An 18,120-nucleotide genomic window follows, 5' to 3' on the forward strand; every position below is an offset into this window, starting at 1 on the left:
TGGAAGGAGAGTAATGGGCACTGGGACCTCCCACATACTTTAAGCAGTGGATAAAAGAGTGCAAAAAGAGGTGACACTTCTCAATTAGTTTCTAAAACTGTTTTTGTTAGCATTGAACCACACTCAGACAAGCCTGCCCTCAGGGCATATTAGGGGGGGGGGGGGGAGGGTACCTTTATTATGCTAGAACCGTTGTAACACGTGTGACGTGTCGAGGTTGAACCCTCCGTTGCTGCAGCTCCAGCTGTTGTATCGTACAGAACCGTGTATTTATCAGCTAAGAGTATTGCTGTAGACTCCACAGTGCTACTACAGCTGCGCTACCCTGTTATACCAGGACTACTCGTCTCAAGCTGTCAGACAACATGCCGCACTACAAGCTCAAGTATTTCGATGGCAGAGGTAGGGCTGAGACAATCCGGATGTTGTTCAAGCTCGGCAAGACTGAGTTCGAAGACTCACGGTGCGAAATGGACGAGTGGCCACAGATTAAACCAAGTAAGATTCTTACCAAGAATAATTATATAGCATGACAAATCAAGGGATTCGCATTTGGGTTCAAACACGCCACAGTTATACAGGATGTGAGGCCTTCTGCAATGGAGTGCTGTCGTCTCGGGGTTTTTTGTGAGCAAAATCAAACAAACATGACCAAAACGAGTCTGGGAGGCCCTTGAGTGTGTCAACCGACATTTTTGTTACACCATGCTGCTCTTTTCCGTTACTGCAAGCATCCGCTACCGCCTTTTTCACGGAATTGGAGGTTAATGGTGCTGAACATGATAAAAAGTGTGATTCGACGTACCAGGTGGAACTATACAAGGAAAACTATTTTTTACAGCCACACAAGGAGCAAGGTTCATGCCCTTTACAAAGGAGCATGACTTTTCCGCTTCCGAAGGGAATTTTGTAAAATATACCCTAGAAACGTATGGCAATACAATTTTTTTTTAGAAGCTAATACAGCAGCGTTTGATAAACTTTAATTTTTTTGAGAAACATTTCACTAGTAGTAAAAAGTAAATAATGCAGTTCTGTAAAAAGATAAACAGTCTATACATGCCTTAAAATTTTAATCTCAGAAGCGTTACGCGGTAACGCTATTATAAGGGATTTTGTTCCTGCGTTTGGATGTATTCGCACCGGCCTAATACCAGATTCGGTATTTCAAAAACGCGCGCATTCAATTGTTCATTATGTTTGAACAAAACATTGCATAGTCACGGTCCCGAAACGTAATATTGGTCAATGCTTTTATAACAACAGCTGAGTAGTGGTCCGGAACCACGGTGTCAGTGTGTAACCGTGTAAGAGCTCGGTCTTATTTGTTGTTTTTTAGATAAGGTTGTGATTAGAAATTTGCAAACCCCTATACTGCATGAAGTTAATGATTGTGTATTAAAAAAAAGTACATTGCTCTTTAATTCGTCAGCGGTCCCACTGCTTTGGGATGTTTGAACAAAAAGTGCACACAGTCTCGGGCCGTACACAGATCACTTGAATGTGTGCGTGTTAATGTCCGGGTATAACCATAGAGGGGGTCCTTCCTCTATGGTATAACTATATCAAGAAGAAAAAGTGGCAAGAAATACACTTTTTAATTGCTTATGCTTTTGTATTTTACAAAGTGTCTTTTTAACGATGTGTGATTGATTGGCTATTATCATGCGGTTGCTATTAGATCACTTAATTTTGTTTTTACTGGGTTTATTTTATTTTATGAAGTTGTATAAAGCCTTAAAGGGTCAATAACTTATCAAAAATGGCGAACTTTTGTAATTCAGAGAGGTTTTTGGGATATGTGTCGCAAATGGAATGTGTGCAATCAATAAATTATAATTATATAATAGTTGCAAAAATGTAACCCTCCCGCCGTCGGCAGGAGGGTTACGTTATCGCAACTAATAACTGCCATGATGATATTTTTCCTTTACAGCAATTACAACCAAGCAACTTCCCGCTCTGGAAATCGACGGCAAGCAGTACAACCAGAGCAAGTCCATCATAAACTACGTGGCAAGAACGTTTGGTGAGGGCAGTCATTTCTCGTATCGCTGTCACGGCCCAACTATAGAATCGTCCCAATTGTTGTTGGGACCGGTCCCAACTTGAGTGTTCACAGTTGAAAAGGCCCATCTATGGCTCTGGGACTGGGATTGCCCGATAGCGCGGATTCATTGTGATTACACTTTTTTTGAGACCGGTGGTAGGAGTGGCCCACACAATCAACCCCAGTTTCAAAAGCGGCAAGAATAATAAAACGCTGTAAATACGGTACAAAGACCCACACAACCCTTTGTATTCGATATGGGAGAGACCAAGGTCAAAACAAAACAAGGAAAGCAAGTTTAGTGTACTCCACAAGGATATTTGAGTCAAAAGGCTATACTTGTTCGGGAATATCTTACAGGGCTATGGACAAAATAGAAAGAACGAACAACTTGTACACCCAGGGATGCATACTGTAAATTAAAAGTTGTGGACTTAATACAGTGTGTTTAAGACTCTGAAGACGAGAACGTCAAACCCAAACCGACTCTTTTCAGAGCCATCACTCCCCCTCAAAAGATACATGATTGTATCCGAAATTAAGTTTACTTTTATTCTCATACAATAATTGTAGTTTGTTTTATTGTCTGCTTGTGTAGGTTTCTTTGGCAAGAATGAACTGGAGGCCCTGTGTATCGATATGGTGATTGACACCATTGATGACGTGGTGCCGCCATGGGATGTTGTTTTCTATTCCACCAACGAGGAGGAAAAGGTACGAAAGGAAGGGTGCGAGAAACACAATGGGTTTTGGAATGGGGTGGGGTTCACTTGTAAACTGTCAGTCCTATCACTTTAGGGGGGTTATTGTCAATTGATGCTATATATGAAAAGACGAACGCCGAATCCATCAAAGATTAGCGAGTTTTGGCAGCGGGTATCAACCGCATTTTAGGCGGCAGCTTTCGCGAAAGGACACTCGGTCAGCCATTCCTTCCAGTCTACGACCGCTCTCGGAGATTGTGGTTAAAAATATGGCCTCGAAGCCAAGTCATTAGTTTGAATAATGATTAATAAGGCCTCGAATCCCATTCAGAAGTTTGATTATATTTATTGACTGTTATTTATGAATACTCGTTGTGTTGGGTTTTCTTTATTCGGAGATATGCACGACCGGACATGGATTGTATACACCCCACTAAATCCATTGCGTTTTGGTATGACCCGATTTTCTGATAAATTCTTTGGAAAAAAGTTAAGGCATACAAAGTTAAATTAGTTCGGGCCATCAGTGCAGAATTCTGATGTTTGGTGTCTGTTTTTATTTTTCTTTGATGAAAACACAAGTACAGTATCACCATATTTTATTTGGTAATTAACCTTCAAAGGCGAAAAACATCAAGCACTTCAGCGAAGTTGAGATTCCAGTAATCTATGACCGGATGGTGAGCCTGTTGGAGCTGGACCACGCAGGGGACTTCTTCTTTGGAAATAAGGTAAGCCTTGGACGGCAGGCAGACGGGTATTCAGGCAACGACACATTACGTTTTATGAGGGTGGGGCACACAGATGTTGTTGGTGCACTTCTAGCCAATTGAAGCTGTCCGCGGGCCGCGTCTTCCGTGGAGGCTCGTGGGGGACGGAGCTCTGCTGACCCCCACAAGCATTGGTAAGACGATTGTAGAACTCGTCGCAGCCACGACGTATCTTCGGTGCGCGACGCATCGCAAACTCTACACGATGCATTGCTTCTTGCGATGAGTTTGATGAAATCGGGGGCTGGTTCTTCTCAGAACCATCACCATCACTCAAAGAAATTTATCTACCGCAAAACAAAACATTTATTACTTTTCTTACAACATGCAAACCATCAAGTCTTAATCGTCACAATGTACATACTCATGACTGATTTTATGTAACAAAGTTGGAAGTTGTCCAACTGCCAGCGTCCACAAACTCTTCAACTGCTTATTTCCTTCTTATCTCGAACCCTCATACAGATAACAGCAGCCGATGTACATTTCCTGTGCATGGTCGAGGTTGCCGACGTCTACTTTACCAATTCCTTGGCCAAGTACCCGAAGCTGCAGGCCGTGTTCGACCGCGTGGCGGCCGACCCAGTCATCGCTGAGTGGCGGAAGGTTCGTCCCGTAACCGACTGGTGATCAGATTGCTAGATCATTGCCCCTTTCAAATCCACGGATTCGGCTTCAGTCTTGTCTTAAGTCCTGAGCGCGAATGCAAAGCACGCGGAATTAACAGTCAAAACAACCACGGAGCCGAATCTGGAGAAACCGTGAATTCGAAAAGGGCATTAGATGTGACGGCGTGTCGGTCGCTTTACAAGTAGTCTCGATTGACGTCGCTGGTTGTTGTATTGGTGACCGGTAGAGGGCGCAACATGGACTGTTTTGGATGCCGAATCGGATAGACAAGGCAATTACTTTAAGAATAAATTTGTTTCAAGACACTTTGGGGCTAAAGTAGTTAATCTAGTGTGATTACAAGTAAATGAAACGCTGAAGAAAATATTCAGCAGTTACCCTTTCCTTGCAATTTACACGATAAGTCCTGCTTAAATGGGCCACAAAAGGTACAGACAATGGTGTTGGGATTAAAGATATGAATTTATGTTCACCGAATTAGTATAATGATGATGCTCATGGTGAAAAAACTTCCCTGAAAATATTTTTGTATGAAATGATATAGTTTTTAAGAAATGAATAAAACAATTTACTTTTATCTTGCGAATTCAAATCTCTATGTTCAAAAACAGTGATGTGTCCATATGTCCATATATGATAAGGGTTTTCACTATTTTCTCAAGATTTCAGAGACTGCTTTCATAGGTTTGTTTATATTTCATGTTTGGCCACATAAATACTTTGGTATTGACCAATTATTGTCCGCATGTCTTACACACAATGACCCTATGCAGACAGAAGGTAGATGTGTATCTGTTTATCTCATAATTCCACTTACTAGAAAGAACGTTTAAAAATAATTAAAATAACCCTTAACTAACATTAGTTTCATACAACTCCCTAAGAATACAATGTACATGTGTATATATATATATAAATTATTTGCTTTTACTTTCTTGATGAAAAACATCCTCTTACCATGGTCTCTCCAATCGAGACGCTTCTTCCAGTCCTACATTCTGAATAATTCATGAATCAATAATTAGCACAATAGTGACACTGTCCAATGAAATGCTTCCTTCTCACTCAATTCAGCTCAAAATGTATTTCAGACAAGGAACTTATTGAATACTCATAGAAAATACCTACTGATATCCAATCAGTTTCTTAAGTAATAAATATTGCTTTGAATATTCATCAAAAAAAGTTTCTGATCCAGTCATACTCTATACAAAACATGAATATTACTCATCTAATATTCATGAAATTACCAAAGTATTCTGCATGCAGTGATGATAACCATCCACTTGTTCCCAGCACCAGTTGAATCAGTCTCCACTCACATAAATATTCATCACGTTTTTTATTCATATTCATCATGTTTATTATTCATGAGGTTACTTATATTCAGCGTTGAGGGCTCGACCAATGATAAGTCTTCTAATCTCACTGGTTCCCGCCCCGATCTCATACAGCTTAGCGTCTCTTAGTAACCGCCCGGTTGGGTAATCGTTGATGTATCCATTACCACCTGGTGTGTAAAAAGAAGAAAATGGGAAAACGCAAATTCACCTCTTAAAACATTAAGTGACAACATATCTCCACCATCTTCCAGTTCAAATGATGATGAATCAACGGAAAACGGACATCTATGAACGCGCAACGCCCAAGATTGGCCAATGAGCAACCTACTATTGCCCTCTAGTTGAGGGCGCCCAACTCAAAGGACGTAATGTGCATCAGGTCTACAAAGTGAATCTATGAGCCTCTCACACCACAGCGACTGCCCAGCAATTAGTGCTCACTATTACAATTTAAGCAAATCATCTTGGCCTGGTTTACAGTCGTTAGGAGACGAGGGTTTGTTTCCAAGTAAAAGTATAAGAGATTTATACATGGGGTACCACACAGCATTAAATGCACTGGACACGATTCGTTATTCTCAAAATCTTTTGTACTATCAACAGCTCTCCATGCTCATTACGTACATTTTTATGCTAACAATTATTTTGAGTAATATTACCAATATAGTGTCAAGGGCCTTTAAATAACTACATCTCCACCTCAAATCCTAGATGTCCTATCAAACAAAATGTCTTACCAAGGCACTGTATAGCGTCAAGCGCTACTTGCGTAGCATTCTCAGCTGTGTACAGGATGACCGCAGCACAGTCTTTTGCGCTGACGAACCCCCTGTCTGCTGCCCTCGCTACGTTGTACAGGTATGAGCGACTGACGTTGAGTCGTGTGTACATGTCGGCCATCTTACCTTGCATCAACTGAAAAATTAAAATGAAAGAGAAAATCATTCAATCTAAGATCCACTTTTGGGTATATTTCCACAAACTAAATAAAATTTACTAGAGCTGTACTTGAAAGCGCACTCAGAGGGCACATTATTTTCTTCGGTATTATAATTTCTGGTATTGAAACCAAGGATGCCTCATAAGTGAACTTAATCACTGAAGTTCATGAGCCTGAGGAAACCTGTAAACAACAAGGCTGCTTGCTATGTCACTGTGGAAAGAAAAAACAGGGCTAACCCCTACTCTTCGATGATAAGTGTTCTGGCTACTTTTCCATGCACTATCAAGCCTAGTACATGGGAACTGCTGGTTAATGTTCAATCTTAAGGACATTGCAATTACGGTAAAGAATCTTGCTCAAGGACACAAAAGTCAAGACTGGGACTCAAACCTAAACCCAGTTGATCAGAAACACCAGAGCTTGAGTCCAGTGCTTTTAACTTTTTGACCACAAAACCCAACACCGCCTTGCAAAGTGTCAGATCTATCAGAAGGTATAACGTTTTTGTTCACCTGGAATTCGCCGATGGGCCTACCGAATGCTGTTCTAGTCATCAGGTACGGAACAGTAATGTCCATACACGCCTGCATAATGCTGGAACAAAAATGGAATAGTTTTGTTAAAACACATCACAAGACTGCATTAAATAAAGTGACTTATCACACATCGGTAAGTGTGGGGTAAAATATTAATCTTTAGGCCTATCCATTATGCATTTTAATAGTACATTTACAATAAAAAAAATAAAAAAATCGAAATCTTCTGCCATTATGCATTTACTACAATTACTATTACAAAGCAAAACTCGAAATCTTAATCCCTTATACATTTACTACATCTACATTCAAATCATAGTAAGTAACAGCCTTTTTTGAAAAGTGTAGACACTTTAACCATTTAAGAATACGAACAGATGCAGTAACAATGTAAAGAAAAATGCATGGTAATTCTAAGGTAATTCTAAGCTAATCATCAAGAGAATTACAACGACATGATGATTAACATATGAAAGTGAAAAGGGGATTTGTTAATAACATGAACCTGTAAAAGAAACATTCAATATTGAAACATCAAAAAAAGAAAGTCAGGTGTTCGCCAAGGTAAACAAACGAACAACAAACTATCAATTCATAAAGATCCATAAAGTAAACTGACAGTTCTAAAACACAGTTTCCATATGTATTATCTGATGTTCAAATGGTTACATATGCAAACAGCTAAATATGCAAATAATTATATATGGAAACGATTAAATATGCAAACAATTGAATATGCAAACAAGCATATATACAAACAATTAAATATGCAAACAATTAAATATGCAAACAATTAAAAATGCAAACAATTAAAAATGCAAACAATTAAAAATGCACACAATAATATACACACGTATACAAACAATTAAATATGCAAACAATTAATTAGGCAAACAATTAAATATGCAAACAATTAAAGGCAGTGGACACTGCTGAGTAACTGAGTTTATAGTGCTAACACACATCGATGTAAAAAAAAAAAAACAACTTCAACAATGATGAAATTCTTAACTAATAAAAAAAAATGTTTGAACTCACCCCACCGGTCCGCCAGATAAGATCAACCTCTCCAAGTCCAAACCACTCATGAGGACATAGACACCTTTATTTAACGGCCCCATCACATTCTCAACTAGAAAAAGGTAAATAAAACATGGACTTATCATCAGAAACGTGAAGGAAAAGAAATGGCACCCTCGTACAAAGATATTGAAAAAACTAGGGAGACTGCAAACATAAGGCTAGCTCTGTTTGCCCTGCATGTTAATCCAGAGGTCGTTGGTTCGAGTCCCACTCAAATACATTTTTCTTTGTTCAACCCCCAAAAAATAAAAGAAAGAGTTGCTCTGTGTAACATGTGTAACATGCGATCAAGCAAAAGGAAATGTTTGTTGACCCAGGTCAATGAATTTTTTGTTTTACATTTGAAAAGAGCAAAATCCTTGCTTCAAGTTTGATATTGGGGAAAAACTACCATGGACTCAACGCCAAAAACAGAAGGACTTGACCTACCTGGTACCCTGCAGTTATCAAACACCAGCTCCGAGGTGTTGGAGCCGCGCATACCGAGCTTGTCCAGCTTTGGTGATGTGCTGAATCCCTCAAAGTCCTGTAGGTCAGAGGTGAAAGGTTACCAAAGGGTTGATCAAAGGTAAAAGGTTACCAAAGGCTTGACTTCGTACATGTACACAATTATAATATGTAGATTCATTCATTTAGTACGTTATATCATAACCACCGTGGACAAGATTAAATGGCACAACAGTTGGAGGGTTGACTGTGTTACCACTAATTTACCTCTTTACCCGTAAGCGCGGAATTACCTGCTTCCAAAAGTGCTAATTCTTTGCTTACGGTTAGAAGAGGCATGAAAAAGACCGATCCAATAAGCTACGCCCAATTGCATATTGACCAATCACAACCCACTGCACAGCCAAAAGTCTGACACTGCAAAGTCCGACATGCGTGCACGTATGCTTGGCGCCCGCGGCAGAGTTGTGCAGAGTGGCGTTGGAGAGGCTCACGTGTTCTTGCTCACATGGCGCCGTGGGTGGAGCCTAATGGATCGATGTATTTGGCAAAGAGCATTTGCTTTTCCTACCTTTTCGATGATGAACGTCGTGATACCGTGTTTAGCTTCTGCCGCAGCGTCTGTCTTAGCATAGACCACCAGGACGTCGGCATCTGGCCCATTTGTAATCCAAAACTTGGTGCCATTCAGTACATAATGATCTCCTATAAATAAAACAATACAGATTTGTTTATGAATGAAATCGGATACTATGAAATAGACTTCACTGTTACAACTAACCAGACAGAGAAAATGGTGTAGTGAGTGCTGTGGCCGACAGTCTAGTGCACTGGACCCAAGTTCTGGTGTTTTCCGAGGATGGGTTGAGGTCCTGCTCTTGGCACTTGTGTCCTTGAGAAAGATGCTTTACTATAATTGCTTCTCTGCACCCAGGGGATATAAATGGGTAAGTGCCAGGGTAGAGGTTGATATTGTGTTTGAAAAAGACACTGGAGCGCCACAGCAGCCCAGGCTGATACTTCCCAGGGAGCTGAGAAAGATTACAGGAATGTTATTGGCCCAAGGACCAGGGCACTAACGTACGGTGCATTGATATGATATTGTAAAATGTGCTATATAAAAACTATTTATATAAGGACTAGCTATTACAGTTGGCTCTCATTATAAAGAGTACTGTTAAGAAGAGGTTCTGCTTATAATGAGTACATTCTGAAGTCCTGAATCTCATTTCTGCTTTGTGTTTCTTTATTTTGCTGTCCTCATCATTCCTGCTATAAAGAGGGTATTTGGCCAGTCCTAGTGATCTTGGCATAACGAGAGTTGACTGTGTTAAACTTTTTGTCAAAGTGAACCATAAACGTACCTTTCTTTTCTGCCTTTAGTCTCATTGAGACAACATCCGATCCACTGTTTGCCTCACTCATGGCCAAGGCTCCTATATGTTCACCCGAGATCAACTGCAAAGAGTATAATAAAAACCATTCTACATCTTAGATGTAACACTTATGTAACAATTAAGTGATAATCACATCACTTCATACTTTGGCAGGCTTGAACTTCCCAATCAATCAATCAATCAATCAATCAATCAGTCAATCAATTAATCAATCAATCAGTCAATCAATCAATCAATCAATCAATCAATCAATCAATCAATCAATCAATCAGTCAATCAATTAATCGATCAATCAATCAATCAATCAATCAATCAATCAATCAATCAATCAATCAATCAATCAGAGGAAATTTGTAAAGCGCCAAAAACAACCAAAGTTGTTCAAAGGCGCTCAAGACAGACGAAATTAATTTTGATACACTTGTTTAAAGTGGCACAGCAATTTTCATCTGGTAAGGGGGCACTTCTACTGGGAAAATGTAAGTTTTTATTGGAACCTTGCAGAGGGCACCACAGCAAAAGCACAGGGCACCTCGTATTTTACGAAAAGGAGGACTGAAATGAATTGTTTTAGTTAAAAAAAAAAAAAATTAAATAAAAAAAAACATTTAGGTTGCAATTACCTTTGGAAGGTATTTTGCTTTCTGCGCATCGTTTCCGTTGCGTACAATTTGATTCACGCAAAGGTTTGAATGCGCTTCGTAGCTCAGAGCGATTGCGGCCGACGCCCTGGTCATCTCCTCCATGACTATACAATGATCCAAGTATGAACCCCCGGTACCTCCCAACTCCTCTGTGAACAAGAACAGTTTTTAAATTTGGTACAATTCTTTATTTAAAGCCATTATACACTTTCGGTAAACAGTATTGTCCAAGTCCCACACTTCGTATATCACAACTTATATATAAAATAACAGTCCTGTGGAAATTTAGGCTCAATCGGACATCGGAGTCGGGAGAAAATAACGGGAAAACCCACTCCTGTTTTCGCGCATTTCGCCGTGTCATGACATGTGTTTATAAAAAATCTGTAATTCTCGTTAACGAGAATTTATATTGTTTTACCGTTTTCTCAAAAAGTAAAGCATTTCATGGACTAATATTTCAAGAGAAGTCTTTCACCGTTACCTTCTGTAAACCCTGTAAATTATTTGTAAATCTGTGAACTTTTTTTTTTTTTCTGTACCGAAAGGGTCCAATGGCTTTAATAAGGTATTTAAACCACATAGAAAATTGACTAGGTATTAAAAATTTGAAATAATGTGGCGTTGAACAAAGTAGAGTTGACTAAGACTTGGGATTTGAAACAACAACCTTTCACTTAACAATCTGGCACTCTACCAAGAATTAATCCTTAGTAGGGATTCGCAATTTTAAAACGCTTCTTATAAATATTCAAATTTTGGACGCATACTAACTGATATCTTTTTACATAACCATTCTACTCTGAAGTGACATGTTTCTCAAAATATTTTACACTATCAAAACCTGCTGTAGGCTTCAAACCAAAATTTTGATTGCATTTAATTTTCAGAGTGATTACCAATGGAACACCTTCCCTTTAAGATCAAGCACGGTAGTGACTGATGCTAAATTTTATGGCAAATCTAAGGAAATTTGACGTGTTTCTCCGTTCAACTCACCTGGCACAGTCATCCCAAGCAGTCCAAAATCACCCAGTTTCTTCCAGAATTCCTGAATTGAGAAGATAAAACAACAATTAGCAATTGTGGTTAAGTGGCTTGCTCAAGAGCACAAAAGACCGATCCATTAAGCTCCGCCCCATTGCGTATTGACCAATCACAACGCAGCGAGGGTCCAACACTAAGGTCCGACATGCGTGCGTATCTTGGCGCGCGCGGCAGAGCTGTCCAGAAAGGCAATGGAGAGCCCCTAGTATTCTTGCCTGCCTGTGCGTCGTGGGCGGAGCCTACTGGATCGGTCTATTGTCATGACTGGGCATCAAATCCACACTTTGCTGCTTTTAATACCGCAGCTTGGGTCCTGTGAACTAGATCGCTGGGCCACGACAGTCACCATATTTCTAGGTTCTGGTTTCTACAATTTTACTTGTGTTTGTGAAGCAAATACTAATGTACTTCAAAAAACTGTTGGAGTGCCATATAAAAAAATACCATAAGTAGTAGGCCTACAGATTTGTTTCTTTCTGAGTCCTCTTTGGTCTAATATTTATATAAAAAAAACATCTGAATAAAATTGAAAGATAACAAAAACACTGGTGCAGCTTGGGTCCTGTGAACTAGACCACTCGGCTACGACAGTCACCATATTTTTAAGTTCTGGTTTCCACAATTTTACTTGTTTTTGTAAAGCAAATTGTAAAGTACTTCAAAAAACTGTGGGAGTGCCATATAAAAAAATACCATAAGTAGTAGGCCTACAGATTTGTTTCTTTCTGACGAGTCCTCTTTGGTCTAATATTTATATAAAAAAAACATCTAAATAAAATTGAAAGATAACAAAAACACTGGTGCAGCTTGGGTCCTGTGAACTAGACCACTCGGCTAAGACAGTCACCATATTTCTAGGTTCTGGTTTCTACTGTTTTACTTTTGTTTGTAAAGCAAATTGTAATGTACTTCAAAAAACTGTTGGAGTGCCATATAAAAAAAATACCATAAGTAGTAGGCCTACAGATTTGTTTCTTTCTGAGTCCTCTTTGGTCTAATATTTATATAGAAAAAACATCTGAATAAAATTGAAAGATAACAAACACACTGGTGCAGCTTGGGTCCTGTGAACTAGACCACTCGGCTACGACAGTCTCCATATTTTTAAGTTCTGGTTTCCACAATTTTACTTGTTTTTGTAAAGCAAATTGTAAAGTACTTCAAAAAACTGTGGGAGTGCCATATCAAAAAAAGTTTCCATAAGTAGTACAGATTTGTTTCTTTCTGGTCCTCTTTGGTCTTATGTTTATCAAAAAAAATCTGAATAAAATTGAAGATAACAAACACTGGTGCCAGTTCTTACTTACCCTCTGTCCATCAAATGTATTCTTGGCGTCAATCTCAGCAGCCTTGGGGGCAAGTTCATCTTGGCAAAATCGGAACACTGATTCCCGAAGCTGTAATTAATACAAACAAAATTTTGTAATTATTTCTAAAATAAAAATCAATCATCAGAACCTCAAATTATTTCTTTATTTTTAAGATTAAGAAGAGGGCAAGGCCATTTTTTATTTATCAAAGGGCGCATCCATTGGAAAATCTATATGATGAGAGACTATTGAACTTTTTGAAGGGACACTAAACTAAATAAGGCTAAGACTAGGGCATGCAACAGAGGGCCAGAATCACACACAGATTGTGTAGATGTTTCAAGTGGCTGTACCGACCGTACAACTTGTACGGTCGGTACAACTAAGTTAAGTAGTAGTAGTGTAAATTCTATCATCTAGCCTATTCTATGTATATGTTTCTACAATAAGACAAAATTCTCGACGGTGATGCCAAGACTAACAAATTAGTCTTATTTAATTACTAAATCAGGTTTAACGTAAACTTAACAAAAAAGACCTCATTAAAAATTAAAGTTCCAAGCTTCTTTCTCCAGATTGACTATATTTAAAACAAAAAACTTTATTATCTATATTTTTTTTATTATAGTAAACCAAGGTTCATGAATCAGGGTACCCAAAAATAAGCATGGAGTTTTCTTCGTCATAAAATAAATAATGCCGAAAACGCGATATTTTGCTTTATTTTCCCTAAAATTAAAAAGTAAAAAGTAATGTCCGGAAACTAGGCATCCATAAAAAGCTCCGGTCTTACCTGTTTTTGTTCGTCAGTAAGCCCGGATATGTTGTCATCAATGTCGACGTAAGTCCCCTGCCGTCTGGAAGGCACACTACCCTGTAACGGAGCCGATACTCTCGAAATACATGGCAAAATCCGCCGGGATAAATTGCTAAAATTCTTCACTAGTGCCGCCATGGTGTTTTGCATGCAGTTTCTTTGGAGTCTACTGTGGTATAGTTACTTACCTCCTCTTATCTTGTTTAGTACTACCGATATTGCGTAAGGCGAGATACCCGACTATGTTAGATAAGAAATATTGATTGGTGGCGCTATTTATTTCACTTTGCAAAAAGCTGGCCGGTGTCGCATGCAATACTATCCGGAGGACATTATTGCATATGCAATAATGTTCGCCGGACGGTTTTGCATATGCAATCATGTCCACCCGGACGCTGCTGCATAATGCAGCTTGCAGTAAATTAAACGCCCTTGGTCGACGGAACAAGTTCGCCATTTTTTTTACAAGCTAAGTGCTTGTCATGGATGACATGGGAATTTTTCGGCCGTTGGGTATTCGCTGCAATTATGCTGCATATACGTAGGTGCCATGCACGCTCGCTTACCCGCGCACTTTGTACAGTCATGTAGTGTCCGCCGGACGGTTTTTGCATAGCCCGGACACGATTGCATATGCAAAAGTGTCCGGAGCGGACAGTATTGCATGGCGGACACAATTGCATCTGACACCGGCTTCCAACACTCAAGTTCCCACCAACTTGAATGTGTCAAAATTTGACGATTTTGCAGCTGTGACATCGATAGGACCACCATCCTCGATAGTCTAAATTATTTTTTAATTACAGCATGAAAGTCCACAGGGAAATCGGAGGAGAATCTGTACCGATCCCCTGTGTGAGATGGATTCAATAGAGGGCGCTGTCAGAAGAAGTTTGTCTTATGGCGGAATAGAATCTCCAGAGACAGAACCCCCCCCCCCCAACAATTCGAGAAAAAAACAAGTATTAAACAAAAAGGGGAAAAAGGAAGTTCGCACGGAATTTTAAAACTCTTATTCTGTGGCTTACATTTTGCTTACCAAAAGCCACAGTAGGCTTGTCAGGCAAGATACGGCCGGTGTCGCATGCAATTATGTCCTCTATGCAATACTATCCGGAGAACACTATTGCACATGCAATAACGTCCGCCGGACGGTTTTGCATATGCAATCGTGTCCGCCCGGACGCTGCTCTGACGGCTGCTGCATAGTGCAGTTGTGTCCACCCCCGTGCAAACCGTCCATGCAGTAAAACGCCCTTTTGGTTGGTCGACGGAACACGTTCGCCATTTGTTTAACAAGGAAATAAGTGCATGTCATGAATGACATGGGAAATGTTTGGCCGTTGGGTATTCGCTGCAATCATAAAATAATGTGAATACGTAGGTTAAGTGCATGCACGCTCGCTTACACGCGCACATACATGATACAGACTAGTCATGTATGTCCACCGGACGGTTTTTGCATAGCCCCGGACGAGAGTGCATATGCAATAGTGTCCGGAGAGGACAGTATTGCAGTGCGGACACAATTGCATCTGAAACCGGCACGGGTCACCTTTCCTTTGTAGTTGAGTATTACCCAGGCAATGCAATCTCCTGTCATATGTTTTCTTCCGTTTGTGCAGCAAATCATGCCCGCAGGAAGTAAAGCTCTATGTAAACATGCTCTATGATTTTTGGGGTTGAACAAAGAAACATGGTCTACATACATGTTTGGATTTTGTGTCTGTTTATGATGGTTTATGTTTTGGATAGTCTAGTTTTCGCTCAGCCTAGCGCTTCATCAAGTCCAAATGAATGCAGGCCTGTAAACACGTTCAAACCAAGACACATTCTGGTACAGAGCTCCCCGAGTCCCCACCATAGTTCCTTCGTGGAAGGCACTAAAAACTAACCTCTACAGCGGTTCGGAACTTTTCGTGTGCTTTCGGAACATTCCGGCACGGTCGCGACGATCCCCCACGCAGCAGGTTTGGGGAGTTGTTACATAAGAGTGGACTAACCACTAGGACCTGGTTGTTAATGATTTCATGTCTAAAAGATGCAAGTACTGCTTCAGACCTCTTTATTCAAGTACATTTGTAGCAGCAGGTTTGGGGAGTTGTTACATAAGAGTGGACTAACCACTGGGACCTGGTTGTTTATATGTTCATGTTTAAAAGATGCAAGCACTGCTTCAGACCTCTTTATTCAAGTACATTTGTAGCAGCAGGTTTGGGGAGTTGTTACATAAGAGTGGACTAACCACTAGGACCTGGTTGTTAATGATTTCATGTCTAAAAGATGCAAGTACTGCTTCAGACCTCTTTATTCAAGTACATTTGTAGCAGCAGGTTTGGGGAGTTGTTTCATAAGAGTGGACTAACCACTGGGACCTGGTTGTTTATATTTTCATGTTTAAAAGATGCAAGCACTGCTTCAGACCTCTTTATTCAAGTACATTTGTAGCAGCAGGTTTGGGAGTTGTTACATAAGAGTGGACTAACCACTAGAACCTGGTTGTTAATGATTTCATGTCTAAAAGATGCAAGTACTGCTTCAGACCTCTTTATTCAAGTACATTTGTATCAGCAGGTTTGGGGAGTTGTTACATAAGAGTGGACTAACCACTGGGACCTGGCTGTTTATATTTTCATGTTTGAAAGATGCAAGCACTGCTTTAGGTTTGGGGAGTTGTTACATAAGAGTGGACTAACCACTGGGACCTGGTTGTTTATATGTTCATGTTTAAAAGATGCAAGCACTGCTTCAGACCTCTTTATTCAAGTACATTTGTAGCAGCAGGTTTGGGGAGTTGTTACATAAGAGTGGACTAACCACTAGGACCTGGTTGTTAATGATTTCATGTCTAAAAGATGCAAGTACTGCTTCAGACCTCTTTATTCAAGTACATTTGTAGCAGCAGGTTTGGGGAGTTGTTTCATAAGAGTGGACTAACCACTGGGACCTGGTTGTTTATATTTTCATGTTTAAAAGATGCAAGCACTGCTTCAGACCTCTTTATTCAAGTACATTTGTAGCAGCAGGTTTGGGAGTTGTTACATAAGAGTGGACTAACCACTAGAACTTGGTTGTTAATGATTTCATGTCTACAAGATGCAAGTACTGCTTCAGACCTCTTTGTTCAAGTACATTTGTAGCAGCAGGTTTGGGGAGTTGTTACATAAGAGTGGACTAACCACTGGGACCTGGCTGTTTATATTTTCATGTTTAAAAGATGCAAGCTCTGCTTTAGGTTTGGGGAGTTGTTACATAAGAGTGGACTAACCACTAGGACCTGGTTGTTAATATTTTCATGTCTAAAAGATGCAAGCATATGCAAAATGACGTCATAAGGTCATTCTCGCTCGGGTATTCTCCGATGGGCCGAACCGCTGTGGAGTTTATAGTATTTAGTGCCTTCCATAGTTCGTAGTGCGGGTTTATATAGGCGCCTACTTGAACTCGGCATATCCAACATTCTTACCAGGTTCCTCGTTGTAAATATTTAAGTTGAATTGGCGGCAACAGGACACATACTAGACACACACACCCTATTAATTTCTGTCCGGAATGTTGTTTCACAGATAGACCTCAATATTTACGATAGGCTCAAAGTTCAAGAAACACTTCCCATTGTTTGAGCGTGTGACGTATAGGCGCAGGCTAGCTCCAACGATTGTTGTTCTGTACTCCAAAAATTGTCACTTTTGTAGTTTCAATGAGGAAATTTGTTTTTTTGTCAATCGATTCAAAAAAGGAAATCCTTAAAAAAAAATTTTGAAGCCCAAGCCTAACAGATAAGTGATCACAATTCACATACATGACAGTGAACTCGTATGATTAAAAACCAACGCACCACAACCCAACCTTGGTCATGCTTTTAGTTTCGCTTATGGTAGGTTATGTGACTTGCATACACTCATCAATCATTTCCCATCTGTTAAAGCGCTCTCGCTTGTGGAGAACCATTATTCCCATTTCCCTTATAGATGTTATTTTAATAATAATATTATTACCAAATTGGAATCTAGGTTATAGAACGGAAACGAGACTGGTGTATCATCATGTTATTTTTTCCGGTGGACAATCTGTCAAGATACGGCTCACAGACAAAAAGCAGTTTATGTTTCGGGTAAAACAAAATCCACGTGCACATTGGGCTGGAACCCGCGCCTTTTTTTGTCAAGCTTGTTAGGTTACTTGGAGGCCAAAGGCTCGATGCCATCATAGAGCAAGAGCCAAGATGGTTTCCCATTGGTTGGCCTCCAAAGATGACTGCCATGGGACTTTTGGGTTCTCCTAAGGTCAATGCTTTTGTAGGGCAAATCAAGCCATATCGGAAGGACATTGTAATGAAGAGGAACTATTTTGTCTTTCAAAAAGCTCAAAGTTTTAATGATTCTTTTTTTCTTCAGAG

At 39.9% G+C, this 18,120-nt stretch overlaps 2 protein-coding genes across 2 annotated transcripts; one reads left to right on the plus strand and one right to left on the minus strand.

Annotated features, from left to right (window-relative positions):
* Positions 1-264: 264 nt before the first annotated feature.
* Positions 265-4,731, plus strand: LOC139953161 (hematopoietic prostaglandin D synthase-like). Its single transcript, XM_071952589.1, has 5 exons — positions 265-498; positions 1,937-2,029; positions 2,649-2,764; positions 3,378-3,485; positions 3,990-4,731. Exons 1-5 carry the CDS (start codon positions 366-368, stop codon positions 4,152-4,154), a joined length of 615 nt encoding a protein of 204 aa, XP_071808690.1. The 5' UTR covers positions 265-365; the 3' UTR covers positions 4,155-4,731.
* A 141-nt stretch (positions 4,732-4,872) lies between these two features.
* LOC139953160 (isovaleryl-CoA dehydrogenase, mitochondrial-like) lies at positions 4,873-13,876 on the minus strand. Its single transcript, XM_071952588.1, has 11 exons — positions 13,698-13,876; positions 12,902-12,991; positions 11,547-11,598; positions 10,527-10,696; positions 9,871-9,964; positions 9,078-9,211; positions 8,489-8,585; positions 8,015-8,108; positions 6,953-7,034; positions 6,235-6,412; positions 4,873-5,664 (listed from the first exon to the last, which is right to left on the minus strand). The coding sequence occupies exons 1-11, from the start codon at positions 13,869-13,871 to the stop codon at positions 5,531-5,533; spliced, it is 1,299 nt and encodes a 432-aa protein (XP_071808689.1). The 5' UTR covers positions 13,872-13,876; the 3' UTR covers positions 4,873-5,530.
* Positions 13,877-18,120: the final 4,244 nt, after the last annotated feature.

This window comes from Asterias amurensis, chromosome 21 (genome assembly GCF_032118995.1).
Source record: "Asterias amurensis chromosome 21, ASM3211899v1".
Lineage (NCBI taxonomy): Eukaryota > Metazoa > Echinodermata > Asteroidea > Forcipulatida > Asteriidae > Asterias > Asterias amurensis.